The sequence below is a fragment of the Protobothrops mucrosquamatus genome, unplaced genomic scaffold (genome assembly GCF_001527695.2).
Source record: "Protobothrops mucrosquamatus isolate PMUCROS unplaced genomic scaffold, P.Mucros_1.0 scaffold382, whole genome shotgun sequence".
NCBI lineage: Eukaryota > Metazoa > Chordata > Lepidosauria > Squamata > Viperidae > Protobothrops > Protobothrops mucrosquamatus.
In genome coordinates this window covers 113,426-128,593 of record NW_015386714.1, presented here as the reverse complement: position 1 = coordinate 128,593, position 15,168 = coordinate 113,426, and the positions used below count along the sequence as shown (strand labels likewise).

At 31.8% G+C, this 15,168-nt stretch overlaps 1 protein-coding gene across 1 annotated transcript in view; it reads right to left on the bottom strand.

Annotated features, from left to right (window-relative positions):
- Window positions 1-14,852, bottom strand: part of CBLB (Cbl proto-oncogene B) — a 74,317-nt gene extending 59,465 nt beyond the window's left edge. Inside the window, exons 1-3 of the mRNA XM_015815889.1 lie at window positions 14,848-14,852; window positions 14,120-14,294; window positions 6,635-6,885 (exon numbers count right to left, since the gene is read on the bottom strand). Of these exons, the coding sequence (XP_015671375.1) occupies window positions 6,635-6,885; window positions 14,120-14,287 (419 nt within the window). The 5' untranslated portion in view covers window positions 14,288-14,294; window positions 14,848-14,852. The remainder of the gene's footprint in view (window positions 1-6,634; window positions 6,886-14,119; window positions 14,295-14,847) is intronic.
- Between the last annotated feature and the right edge of the window lie 316 nt (window positions 14,853-15,168).

The window sequence follows — 15,168 nt, the reverse complement described above, 5'->3', positions numbered from 1 at the left end:
TTACTTTTTATTTTTCAAAATATTTTATGTATGTGTGTGTGTGTATGTGTATTCTTTTTACAGAAAAATGTAAAAAAATTCAATGGATTTTTAGGTGACATCTCTTTCAAAAAGAAATAACATTTAGAAATGACCTCATTGCATTTATACTTTAAGTATTTGCTTAGTGACCACAATTAGGACTGGCAACTTGGTTGTTAAACAAAGTGATTTAACATTTTTTTCTTTTACATTTTATTGCATTAGTTAATAAAAGAAAAACAAATAAAGCAGAAACTTTTACTTCTGTGCCCAATGACAAGCCCATTTATTATTCTCCTCAAGAAACAAGTCTGGAACACCAGTCTCAACTGAGAAATTTAGGCATCCTTTTCCTTGACAACAACTAGCTCTGAAAGATCAGCTTGTTTGCTGGCAGAAAAATAATTCCAAGTCTCCTTGAAAGGTTAAAGAAGTTTTACAGGCCAATAACAATAATGAGAGAACCCAATAACAGGGTGTGTTCCTGTATGTGTACTCACTGTCTGCTTCATTTTTTTCTTTTCCTCACTCTTTAGAAGTCCTTTACTCACAGCTCTTCTGGGATCAAGATTGAAAATATACACACTTATTCCCAGTATGGCTGGTGTTTTCTTTTTTCACCACAGCTAATGATTTTTATAGTGGCATCCATTTTTGATTTTTAAAAGTGCAATAAAAATCTGTATTTTACTTATTACCTTAGTTTTCATAATTATAGCAAGGATCATAATAATAGAAGTGATTAGCTCTATCTTATGGATTTTACTACTACTATAAAAGGGTGCATAAATCTGAACCATAATTTGATAATTCATCATATGGTATTAGGATTTATAAACTTATTTTTTAAAATAAGTTTGTTAAGACATATGAAATAAAGGAATGTTTGCATATTTACTAAATATCATCTGGCTATAAACTGGCAATGATTAACCATACTGCTAAATGCCTTTGGCATCAGCATTTTTCTCACTGCTATTAAACTGTTGAAGCTAATTAATTCCAGGCAGACTATTATATTAAAAGTAAAAATGCAGCTAATTGTCAGGAAGTTTTTTTTTATTAATTTTCCAATAAAATTGTTCTTGCTATATCCTAATGTAACAGACCATCCAAAAGAAATATTTCATATTACTGATCTCCCTTTCATGATATTATATTTATTATTATATTTATATTTCACCTTTTTCTATGAGAAAATTATTACAATTGAAGACTCCCAATCAATCTCTTATTTACAAACTGACCAAATCAGGAAACACAGGTAGTCTTCAACTTACAAGAGTTCATGTAGTAACCATCTGAAGTTACGACACTGAAAAAAGTGACTTGTATGTGTTTTTCAGTTACTATTGCAGCATCCCTATGATCACGTGATGAAAATTCAGACCCTTTGCAACTGGCTCATATTTATGACAGTTGCAGTGTCCCAGGTCATGTGACCCCCTTTTGTGACCCTTTGACAAGCAAAGTCAATGGAGAAGCCAGATTCACTTAACATTCGTGCTACTAACTTAATAACTGCAGTGATTCTCTTAACTGTGGCAAGAAAGGTCATAAAATAGGGCAAAACGCACTTAACAAATGTCTAATCTTCGTTGAATAAATTATCATCAGTCAAGGATTACCTGTACTGTTGTGCTGGAAAGAATCACAACTGTCCAGATAAGGGGTAAATTATGCAATAAATGTTACAATACTGCAACACAAGTTCCTCCCCTTTTGTATGTGCATCATAACATCAGTTACACACTCACCGAATGGGCAAAACTTGGGTCACAATTCTTGCTTCGTGTCCCTGACAAAACTGTTGGGATTCTATAGACACAGCTGGAAAACATAAAACCATCTTGCAAGGGAATGCAAACCCCTTCCATATCGTTGTTATATGGATATGACTATTTAATTATCAGAAATAAAATTCATAGGAAGCTTTTCTACTTAATGTGTCTTCAAGGATAAGGATTTTTCAGATTAAACTACTGTGGAGTTTTAAGGAAGATCCCAATGTTTTCTGTATGTGACTGTCCTTGAAGTAAACCAATAATCCAAGAATTTAGGATCATTATAGCAATTTTAAAAGAACTAAATGCAATTTGAGATGGCAGTCAACATTTTTAAATCTCGAATAACACCCAATCATAGGATGAATTGCATCTTCCCATTCAGCCTATACACCCTTATGAAATTTTGCAGGTTTTATCTGCATGACAGATGATTTACGTTCATGGTTTTCAATTCATTTGACCTCTGCATGATTAATGATTACAATAATACAAACTCTTATATGAAAAAATACTTTTTCCTCTAATACCAGGCTGTATCTCCTTTAGCAGAAGAACTTCAAGTACGTAATTCTTATAACTATTTTCCAGTCTCTAACATTAACTGAGAGGAATTTTTCCCATTTCACTATGCATTTTTTTTTCCAGCAGTGCAATGTTTGAGGGATTTCTTGCATGTACAGCCCATTTCAAAACACCCACAGCATCTCAATGGGGTTTAAACCTGGGCTTTAATTTGACCATTTCAGAACCCTTCATTTCCTGGAATGTTTAGGGACATGGTCATATGGCAAGAATGACTCAACTTTTGATCGAGCTTCAAACTTCTGACAGATATAATCACATTATCCTCAAGCACTCTTGGGTACAATGAAGAATTCTATAGTGGATTCTGTGATGGTGTGCCATCCAGACCCTGATGCAGCAAAGTAGCTCCAAAGCATAACATTTCCACTATCATGATTTATCGTTGGTAAGAGGTTCTTCTGGCAAAATGATATCATTGGTTTTGTTTAAACATGTCTTGTAGTATAGTGGCCAAATAATATTATTTTGCCTTGTGTAACCAAAAGAAGTTGTGATCTTTGCCTATATCTAATTTGTGCAGTTTTTTTCTTATAGTAGACTCATGAATTCTGATATTAATAATGGTGACAATTATTTTTATGTCACACAATAAAAGTCTGTGATTTTTAAAGACTTTTTTCAACATCGTGTGTTCTGTTCTTAGGGTGAATTTGCTGAGACAAGCTAAACTTGTTTGAAATCTCCACTTATACATGATTTTTCAGATAGTGGAATGACTGATATCCAATTGTTTGTCAATCTTTTAAAATCCCTTCTGAGGGTCATAGGCATCTTTAACTTTCTTTCGGAAGGGCTCAGAGAGGTCCTTTAATCTAGGCATGGTGATATCACATACAACAACAATGAGCAAATCAAACTAAATGTCTCATGTTTAAATAAGACTGGACCTTTCTTGATCTAATCTGCATTTATGTATATTTAAATTACACAATGGAATATAAAATGTAAAAGTACATATTTGTTATAATACATCCTCTTTATATACTAATATTGTTAAAACAAAGATCAAATATATGTATGTTGAAATACATTATAAGGAAAAATGTCAATGAATATATTTATTCAATTTTTCAATGGCACAGCTGTCTTAACATTTTTCTAAAATCACATCCCATATTTTTCCTCTTAACTATAGGTATAAGCTAAATGATCATCCAATATACTTTTGTTATCAACCGTTTCATGATTTTCAATTAAAGAATGATCATATAATTCTTCCCATTTTATTATATAGTTGAACTAACATGTATTTTGATGTTTCCAGATGAAAGAAAAACTGTACAAACATTATTGTACAAATCTTATTGTGTAAAACTTAAAAATTAAGATGTTTTAATGACAAAATCAACATAAAGACTCTTAAGCAGTTAGCATTATTTCTCTTGTGCTCATACAAACACAGAGACACTGAAAAAACCACTCTACCATATAAAATATTTTAGAACTAGACAAGCAATGTGCCACTTCAAAGTGATTGCCATACATATTTGTTTATTCCATCTACTTCTTACATAAATAACCAGACTTTCATATTTCAAATTAAAGCAATATGTTGTTAAGTCATTCAATGAAGTTAGTATCATTTGCTCAAAGTCTGACAATGCTTAGGCACCAATTATTTTGGTCTTAAGTGATTGGGTATATACCTCCTGGCAAAGGATAAGTTCTACTGCAAAATATTTACAGCTCTATTATTTAGAGCTCTATTTACAGCTCTATCTATATTAACAGAAAAATGATATGTGATACAAAAGGAAGTCTGAAGCTCCAAGGCTGAGCTAAGTGATAACAAATCAGCAACAGTTTATTGATATATAAAGTTTTTTTAATTTTATCAAAATTGTTTCCTTGTTTGTATTTCAAATGACAATGTCCCATTACCATTTCAACAAACCATATATTCATCAGTTTCAGGGAAACTGTTAGGATACATGATTACAATACAAAGTTATATTGAAATGGTTTCTTGATTTTATTAATATTTCTATATTAAAGACAAACAGAATATGAAATAAGGGCTTTAAGGGCTTTCAATTTTGTTAGTAAGTTGTATTTTTAATTAATTAAAATATTTAAGTTATTAAAAACATATTGAGAATGTAGTTGAGTTGATGTGTTATTAATCCAAGCATTTGCAACATCAGATTTTATTATTCAATAAATTAGTGGATCAATTTTATTGTGATAAAATGCCTTCAAATGGTATTTTCTTTATTTTACTCATGTGTGAGAAGAAAAAAATCATCCTCCCTCTATTGATGGCAATAACATTATCATCATCTTTCTGTTAATACATCCTCTTGTGCACTAAAAAAAGAAAATCTAAGTATACTGATACTTTCCTCTTGATTTGCAATGCCCTTGCTACTTCCACCAGACTACTTCTGTACTCAGGAGCATATGTAATAAGATATTTCATTTGGGAAGCAATTGTAAGTATCAGTCTACTTTTGTCAATTTAGAATTGCTAATGAAGACATAAAAGTGGTTGATGGCTTCTATGTTTTAGGATCTATCATCAACATTAAAAGAACAAACAGTCATAAAATATGCCATAAACAAGCCGTTGGTAGAGTAGGCCATCAAGGCCCTAAAAAAGGTATTCAGATGCCATGTTTCTATATCTGCATCATTTACCTAAAAAGTGCTAACTGACAGAATGCGCCCAAACTTTGGGACGCATGGAATTGAAATTTGGCAAATTTTATAAAATACTTTATGACATAAAAAATATCAAAACATTTTATGAGAATACAAAATGTCATAAAAAGTGGTCAATGCCTGATTTTTTAGTGTACTATATAGTTCAACATGAGCTACTTTCAAGGCAGATTCTCAATTAATGTTTAAGAACTTTTCACGTACATTAGAAATTCTGACATTCTTGAAGGCAGTGAGGAATCTGGTAAAGAAATATCTCTAAAATGATAACCCAATTAATCAGATTGTCTAGTTATTCAATAACATTTGTGTGCTCTGTATAGAGCTCAATGTAGCATCTCAGGCATTAATACATTTTCACCTGTGCTTTGAATTGCCATTTTCACTTCTCATGACACAACACTTATACATAGACAAAATTTAAGCAGCTTTATAAATGATACAAAACTATAAAATATCTTACAACAAATGCAAAGCAGAATAACTTCAATTTATTTAGCTTGCTACCTGAAGTGTAGCCTATTAGTAATAAGTGACTTAACCTTTATATATAAAACTATATCCATTTGATGTTTTACTCTACTTATTATGGAGGGGAAAACCCTAAGCTCTCGCAAATATGAAATGATGGATTAGGCCACTTTAAAGTCAAAAATGAAGAAAATCTTCCATGCAATACAAAAAGGAGAAAAGTACTAAGTTTTTCCACTAAGTTCTTCCACTTCTTCATGCTTGCTACCCACTTTCCCGTCTCAAAGTCAAAAAGTTTTCCTTGTTTTTCAGCATTTCTTTCTCAAAGCAACACCTCTAATTATCTACTTAGTTATTCATTTTATCCAAAATAGGAATCTTTAGTATGAAAAAATGTTTTCTATAAATGAAGTTAATACATCAAATAGGTGGGTACTTTTGTTCTTGTATTACAGAAATTCTTAATTTTAAATAAAAATATGCTTGGTACTTATTTTAAATTATGAAATGGCTCTAGCCGACAAAAAAAAGATTGCATTAAAAATTGCCCCAAGCTGTTAAAGATATTAAGACATTATAGTTAATAAAATAACCTGCATTCTAGTCACTAATTATTAATATTAAAACTCGAAATATTAACTAAAGAGTATATATTTTAGAGTATGATCATTATTTCACATATATAGAAATATAGTTCCATAACAGACTTCAACAACATCATCTAATACTATTAACTCACAGGGAAACAAACGTCAGCACTGACATTTAGAAGCCTTCCCAAACACACAATTAAACTTCAATTAGTCTAACTGAATATGCAAAACTATTTTAAAAACAAGTGAAACTAATGCTATTACACACTGGTATTTCCAAACAAATTGATCTTTATTTATCCTAAACATAAATCCATAATCAAAACTCAGTTATGGCTCTCTAGGAAAACACATCAATAGGCTATCAAATTGAGCAATACAAACTTGCACATACATTAAAACATTATGTATTTTCACTCTGAATAGCAACAAAAAGTCTGATAAATTTTGTTCAGAAAGTATATAGAATGTTCCTAAAGAGAAAAACAGTTTAGATAGATATGTAAATTCTCTTACCTGTCCTGTGACTGTTCCTCATACATTCTTTCTTTTCCCTCCTTAAAAAGTCTTATAGCTCGTTTTGACTTTTTCATGAGACTATCAATATAGATTTTAAAATATTCATTTTCACTGAGCTGTGCAAGTTTCTGGTTTTCATCATACTTGCTCAAAATAAGTCGCAAATGTTGGTATGTATCCGGCAAAATGTCAAGTATGTAAGGTGGGCTATTTTTCAATTGAAGTTTAGGATTCTGACATAGTCTGACCTACAATTAAAGAATAATTTACATAAATTTAACAATTAAGTTCACCCAACTCAAAACGTATTGTACATGAGTAAGACAATGGTGGGAAGCTTACACCTAAGCTATAACATTACCTGGAACTCAACTGTTTAATACAGATACCTGTTATGAATGCAGGTCAAAACACTGTTGATTTCTAACTGATAACATCTGTAGAAAGAATTTTAGTATTACTAATCAACAAAGAAAAAAAAATAAAAATAGCAAGATGTAAAGACAAAATTGTACTAAAATCAGACTGTCTGATTTCCTCATCATATAGCTTAATCAAGATACTTAAATATAGCACCTTGCTGATGACACCTCAAAAATGAGGAAAGAACTATATTCATCTCTTTTCTTCTACATTTTTTTTTACATTTTCCTTCTATTACAAGCCATAGGAAGGATTTAACTGTTCACCATCCTGACAGATTTCAATTCCCACCCCAGGCAGTACTATTAATCTATTTAAACCACAAATCTGTACAAACACTTGTTACCATTGTTATTATTTATTTACTATATATCCCACCTTTGTAGAAAGAACTCAGTGCAGCATACATAGTGACCCTTCGTTCTATTTTTCACCAAAACATCTTTGTAAAGCAGGTTGGGCTGAGAGTGATTTCTCCCAAATCCCCAATGGGATTCCATTATATATTATTTGTAAAATCATTTTTCATTTTTCATAAAGAAAATAGTCTTTTATCTTATTAGTAAGCTTCTCACAGTCATCAGGATTGGATGGTCTCCAAATTCAGCAAAATAAATACGTAATAAAGATTCTATTTTTTAAAAAATGTATAGACATGAAAACAGGTCTCTGTCATCACACAGATAAGTCAAAACCTTACACATGTTGCTTGTGTGTAGCAAGTATTCCGTCTGACTAAAGAGATAGCAAACCCTATGAAAGAAAACAGTTCTTCTTTCAGTGGCTCTTCCTTTACCCCATTGGCCAATATACTTAAACAGAAGAAACAGAACAGCTACCTATATCAGTAAAGGTTCTTGCAAAGACCAAAGCCAATTGAAAGAAAAAAGTATACTGTCAGTATTTTGTCTTTTGCCATATGATTAGCAAAACATATGTTGTGTGCAAAAAATATACAGGTGGTCCTCAATTTACAACCATTCATTTAATGATCATTTGAAGTTACAACACTGAAAAAAGCGACTTACAACTGGTCCTCATATTTACAACCAATGCCTCATCCCCATGTGAAAAATAAATTAGGTTACTTGGCAACCAACATGTGTTTATGAAGGTTGTAGAATCCCCAGGTCATGTAATCACCATCTGAGACCTTCTCAGCCAGCTCCAAAAAGCAAAGTCAATGAGGGAAGCTAGAGTTGTTTAAGAACCATGTGATTCACTTAACATTGCAGTGATTCATTTAACAACCATGATAAAAGGTTATGAAATCACTTAATAATTCCCTTGCTTGGCAATAGAAATTCTGGTTCCAATTATGACTGTAAATTGAAGACTATCTGTACCAAGTTTCCTTCTCAGCTAATGCTACATTTCAGCTATTATGTGGCTATTTAGTCTGTTTATTTAAATGTTTTAATAAATAAACTATTACAATATTTCATCTGAAATTAATCAGTCCAAGGATCATATTTGGGGTTTCTGAACTTATTTTATAATTCAACTTTCAGATAGTTGTATTATTTTATAGTTTCTATGATCAAGACGACCTGAAAGCACACCCATTTTGTAATAACAAGATGTAGTAACATAACATTTTAACAAATTGAATTTGTCATGGGAATTTTAATTCCCCATTAAAATATGTGCACTTGATTATTTTCTGAAGTTTCAAGAATTCTTTAGTCTAAAGATTGAGTACGTATTTCGGTATAAGTAGTATATAATTAAACAATAGGCCACATTTAGCTAATAATAAACTGAGGGAAAATATCTTTGCCCCATTTTAAATAGCCAAGATTTCTATTTCGTGAAAACTCAACTTGTTTAGATTTTTCAAGGAACAGAAAGAGAAATTCTACCCGCATACTTCTATACCAATGTGGATATCTGACTGTAATTGCACCATGGAAAGCGGCCCTTGTAAGTCTGTTCTTAAACAGTTCTTCATAAGGACAAACTTCATTCTAGATTAATACTGCACTACTGCAGAAATATGAACCAACAGAAACATTTCATCCATCAAATAATAAGGAGCAATAGTTTCTTTAAAAATGTTTCATTGATTATATATTTTATAAGGAATGAGGTCAAAAAGCCCTGAAACAGTTTTTAAAGTATGAAAACTATAAATTAGGTATTCATATGGATCTGTACAAGTAAAAAGCAAATTGGCCAGACTTAGTAGCAAAGATACTACATTAAAATTTAGTAAACTTTACCACAGCTAAGATATATATATATATATATATATATATATATATATATATATATATATATATATATATATATATATATATATATATATATATATATATATATATATATATATATATATATATATACGGTAAATGAAGCAGGCTTCCTTAGCACAGGAAATCAGAATGGCCTCACACCCTTTACACCACTTCCTCCTGTGCAGAGTTAATGACTTTCAGGTGCTAAAAATTTGGCCAGAATAAAATTGGGTCAGATGGATGGAGGGAGGGAGGGAGGGAAGGAAAGAGAGAGAGAGAGAGAGATGGACAGAGAGACAGACATCAACTAACTATTTATGCTGGTTTACCTGACAACAAGCATATTCCAAAATATTTTAAGATTTTTTTAATGCAAATAGATTAGATTATATAAAAAACCATGTGCCTGTTAGCAAAATTACAACTGAAAATGAAATGTCAATTTGAAAAAACAGTAATTTATTGGTGACATTTTAATTTGTTGAGCTGATAGCTGCAATTTGTCAAATTTTGATAATTACTGATTTTCTTCATTCAATATTTTCAGAGTGTAATTTTCCATTTTAAGAGATACTTCAATAAAAGTGAAATAAATAACAAATATATCTTTTACTTGCTGAGAATTCTGTATGAATTCTGTCCATATATCAGGAAAGCATTCAAGTTGGAAGAGTACTGGACCAGTTTATAGATTGTTTTATTCATTAGTTACTTAACAAGGCTGTGTCCTATTTCACACTGACCAGTTTACAGACCATAATATGTGACTACATATCACACCAAGCCCCATTTCCCAACCCACATTACTTCTTAATATAAACTCAGTCACAGTCAAGGTACAGAATTTGCTAACACAAGATATAGCAACAAATCAGAAAAATCAGAACTACTAACTTGAATTTGGACAGGAGACAATGAGAGGAAAAGCTGTGATGTAAGCTAGACTGGTATCATAGAAATAAGTGTTGGATAACAATACTTACATTTTGTTGTGAACTATTATTTATTAAAAAAAAGCAATATGCAAAATTATACATTGCCTATTTATAGAAGAGATTTAAAAAGCTTTTACTTATGCTTATATATTAGGTGTTTCTGTTTAAAAATATTAACATGAATGGAATACCACTTCAAATATGGAAGTTTTGTATCACAAGAATACATCTCTTCTCTCCTCCATTCAGCTTTCAAAAGATCTTTTTGACAATCATGATATATATATCAGAATGAGGGATTGCTACATAGGTTATCGTAAGATTGAAAAAATATTCTAAATTAGATGGAGAGAAACACAATTTTGAGAAACAAATTCAAATATCAGAACAATACGTTCATCAGAATAGCATACTGAATTGCAGTGGGCAAGGGGCAAGCAGGAGACTGGAAGTTGTTTTTGAACTTCCATATCTTAGAATCTTGCCCATTATATGAAGGCTCTTAAAAATCATAATGATGGAAAACATATTCTATTCTAAATAGAAAAATTAAATGTTTTATTTAGTTTTAGTATCAGTTTTAATATTAAAATATTATTGAAAAGCTTCTCAAAGTTTGATCCCAAGAGTGTTAGTGTTTGATTAAATATAGATTTAAATATAGATCTAAACACTTAAACAAATTTTAATGCACAATTTTCTAAATCCAGACTTAATTGATATATATTCTGCCATTTTGTATGGGGGTGTATAGGGATGGGGACATGCTGCCATGTCTGCAAATAATTCCCTGTACTCTCAAGTTTTATGTTGCAGCACATAACCTTATTATCCCAAACCATCTAGTATCCAAGAAGAAATTTCTTTTTAAGATGTGCCCAAAAATCTTAGCAGATGACATGCTGTAGAGATTTAAACCTAAAGACATATCTTACTGGAAATTTCTCTCAATTCAGATAAATATTACAGGTAGTCCTTGACGTACAACCACAAATGAGCCCAAATTTTTGTTGCTAATTGAGACATTTCTTAAGTGAGTTTTGCCTCATTTTACGACTTTTCTTGCCACATTTATTAAGTGAATCTCTGCTATTGTTAAGTTAGCAACGTGGTTGTTAAGTGAATCTGGCTTCCCCATTGATTTTGCTTGTCAGAAGGTGGCAAGAGATGATTAGATGACCCTGAATTTTGATCATGTGACCATGGGAATGCTGCAACGGTTGTTAAGTGTGAAAAACTGTCCTAAGTCACTTTTCTCAGTGCTGTTATAACTTCAAATGAAGTGTTGTAAGTCGAAGATTACCTGTATACAAGTTTAATTCAGAGGATGAAGAAAATTAAGATGAATTTATAACATGAAATTTAAAAAAAATTCCCAAAGGATACCAAATTTGAAGAGCAATTTTGGTATATTAAATACATATTTCATTGACCATTATTTTAGAAAAATGTAAAAACAAAATACCTAATTTTCAGTTGGAAAATGATAAAAATAAGGGGTTTTAACTTTAAACTAAATAAAACTGTATTTTCACAAACATAGACTATGGGAAGGAAAGAAAACACTTTGGATATCAAATAAATGAAAATCTCACTTGATTTTGTTGACCGAGTTCATAAACATCACAAGTATTCAGATTAAGCCCATGATTCCATATACCACGCTAACTCATCAAAACAGTATCAATTATAAGTTTTAATATTCCTGTTTGTGTTTTAAGGTTTTAAACTGTCTCTTCTTTAAAAATTCAAACAACCAACAAGAGTTAATTCAAATTATTTTCAAATCCATTTAAAAATATGGTCCCAACTGTTAAGAGTAAACTTTTTCCAGACCCGTTTCAGATGTATTGGGAACTGCTCTGGACTATTTCCACAGATATGTGCGTGCACAAATTGCGGTGTGTGTACTTGCACAAAAATATACCAACTATATGAGCCCAGAAAAATGACATGGCTGCTTCAACCATTTGAAAATATGGGTTAATTTATAGTACCAAGGTCTTCTAAACCAGTTCTTTTGAAGAAATTTTGCAGCTGTAATAATTAATTATTGTAATATGTCATGAAATCTGAAGTAAACAGGCACGGTATAAATGTTTTAAATAAAAACTAACACTGAAGAGCTAATATAGTTATATTGTGCATTTAACACATAGCCAATTCTCATGAATGAAGGCAAATATACTTGTCCCAGGATAATGTTGCAATATCGAATTTGCATCGGTCACCGGGACGTGTATACCATAGCCAACTCTTTTAAAAATATTTTTACTTTGAGAAATAAGACCACAATCAGCAGTCAAGTGGTTATGCAAAATGCCCCACATTCAATTTTTGGTATTTCTTGTCAAAAACATCAGAACAGAAAACAATGTGAAAGATTCAGGCTTTAATAGGCAAAGTCAGATTGTAAAGCATTTTGAGTTGGTATAGTCAGCTTATTATATTACATTCAATGTAATATAACTAGAATTGCATACTTATGTCCTGTAATTTGCCAACATTTCAAGTTATAGTATTTCACAGAATTATAGAGTAGGAAGAGTAACTGAGGTCATCATGTCCAACTTCCAGGTTAATGTTGGACTCCAGCAAAAGTTTATACAGCTAAGAAGGGTATAACCCACAACTTCAGCAGGTAATTGTTTTTACTCTTAAGAGTTTGTACCTTAAATAAAAGTTTGTTACTTTAAAACTATGAACTAAATGTAAAAGTGTAATTAAAAAAATAAAAATAAAAAAATACAGATTTGGAACTGACAATGATTTGGCAACTAAATAAAAAACTTACAAGTCTACCACAGGTTTGAATCAACAATAAATTTATACTGGCATTTTAAATTCTGAACTGATTCTAAGAAAATAGGTTGTTATAGACAACATATGTTTTAATCCGGGTTATTGCCACAATTTCGGTAGTACTGGCTATCTTTAAACAACTTTTACAAAACACCCAAAGTTGGTAGCACATCAGAATTCAGTTCTGGAAAAAGCTATAACTATCTTGCCATACAACAGTAGTAGGAATAATGTAATATATAAAACCTATAAGGAACCTGTGTGCCTTGATGACCAATGGAAATGTTTTAAACTGTTTGTATCAGGTCTATTTCTCATCTAGAATCCATGAACTTTTTCATGGAAACATGTACTATTAGATAAATAGACTGGTGGCTTCTTAAAAATGTTTTATATGCTATGTGTAAGAATACTACATAATTCTCTGCATTTAGCATTTTCTACTTACAATTATGTTTTATGAATGCTACAATGAAAGCACCTACACAAATCTATGTGTAAAATGTAATTTTCAAGGATTGAAAATGGGCCATTGTACTAAGCCTATCACAAATGCTGCACATATAATTTGAAGGACATCCTACCTGCATAACAATACACATTTTTGTTCAGGAACCTCCTATCTGTATTTTATAATATATTTTATTCTCCAATAATTTTTTAAGATTTGGTTACATAATTATTTTATTGGGAAATTACAACTGAGGGTAATGTTTAAATTGTTGTTTATCTGGTCAAAATAATAAACTTAGTTCTTTTTCAGCAGATTTGATTACATGATTAATGTAATTAATGATTAAGGTAAGTATGGATCTCAATCTGATTGCCTGAAGTTTCATTTTCAAGGAAACAGTACAACATAAGCCAAAGTGATATATATGAAACAAACTGCATATTACCAAACTTACAATTGAAGAACTGTATATTTAAAGTATATTTAATATTCTTCTTTTATACTGAGAATAAATATAGCTAAAGGCTAAATAAGCATGTAGTAGCTCTCATGAACCTGAAAACATATATTGTCTTGTGTAATCCAGCAATAATTCCTGTGTACACGTTACAAATATAATTTACAGACTCACCACTTTATCCATTAATTTCCAAGTTTTTTCCACAGTCCTGCGATCAGCAGCTGCCTGCTTGGGGGGGCCAACTGCATCCTGAATAGCATCAATGAATCCCAGAATACGCCCTTTGCGGGGGTTTCCTCCTCGGCCACCTGGGTTCCGGCCATTGAGGGAATTGGCCATCTGGGATCTTAAATTTAGGAAAGAAAAAAAAAAATGTAATGCTACGATATGGTTGGTTTCTCTTGCCCAACCATAAAATATATCAATACTGACTTCACAGTCACTGAAAGGGAAAATATATGTAATCTATACTGGGAGTTTTAACTTTAGATGGGGACGTAGCAGAAAAACCTGGTAATCTTTATCAAGAAAGAAATTTGATCAAATGTCACTATCTGTTAATTGAGCACATTTATGGAAACATACAGTTTTAATTCCCATGTACATTATGCTATTTTTTTCCTTTTAACCCTTTTTATACCTTTAAAAATGTTTATCAGCCCACCGTCAGTGTTTATGCTCACTTTCCCATGTTAAACTTACACTTTCACACAAATAATTCTCCTTCACATATGGTTCACAAGGGACAAGTACATCTGACGAGTAACAAAAGGTTTTAACAGCCATATTACCAACCTCCTTCCCCCACCCAGCACCTAGTAGCAGAGGGGAGATGAGAAAAAAAATTACATCTCTTACACCATGTATTTAATAGGACAGAGACATTTAAAAATACGTACAAGTCCGCAACTGTACGCGACACTTGTCTGGGGGTACCGTTCTAGTTTTTTAAAAGTACCAAGAAAATAAATTCCAGAAGGGAAAGGAAAGTTGCTTTTTGTAAATCCACGGTAGCCAAGATTAGTTGCAAACAACCATCAGTCTCCTTTGCCTTCGCCTGGCCAGCGCTGGAGAGGTCGAAGGTTAGGCAACTGTGTCCCCAAGAAGTGCCGCCTGGTCAGCTTTTCTGCCGTCTCACTACGATCGCTTGTTTTCTCTTTTCCCTGCCTCTCCTCCGGGCACACAACAGCCCGCGGCGCAGCCCGTGTTATTAAATCCCA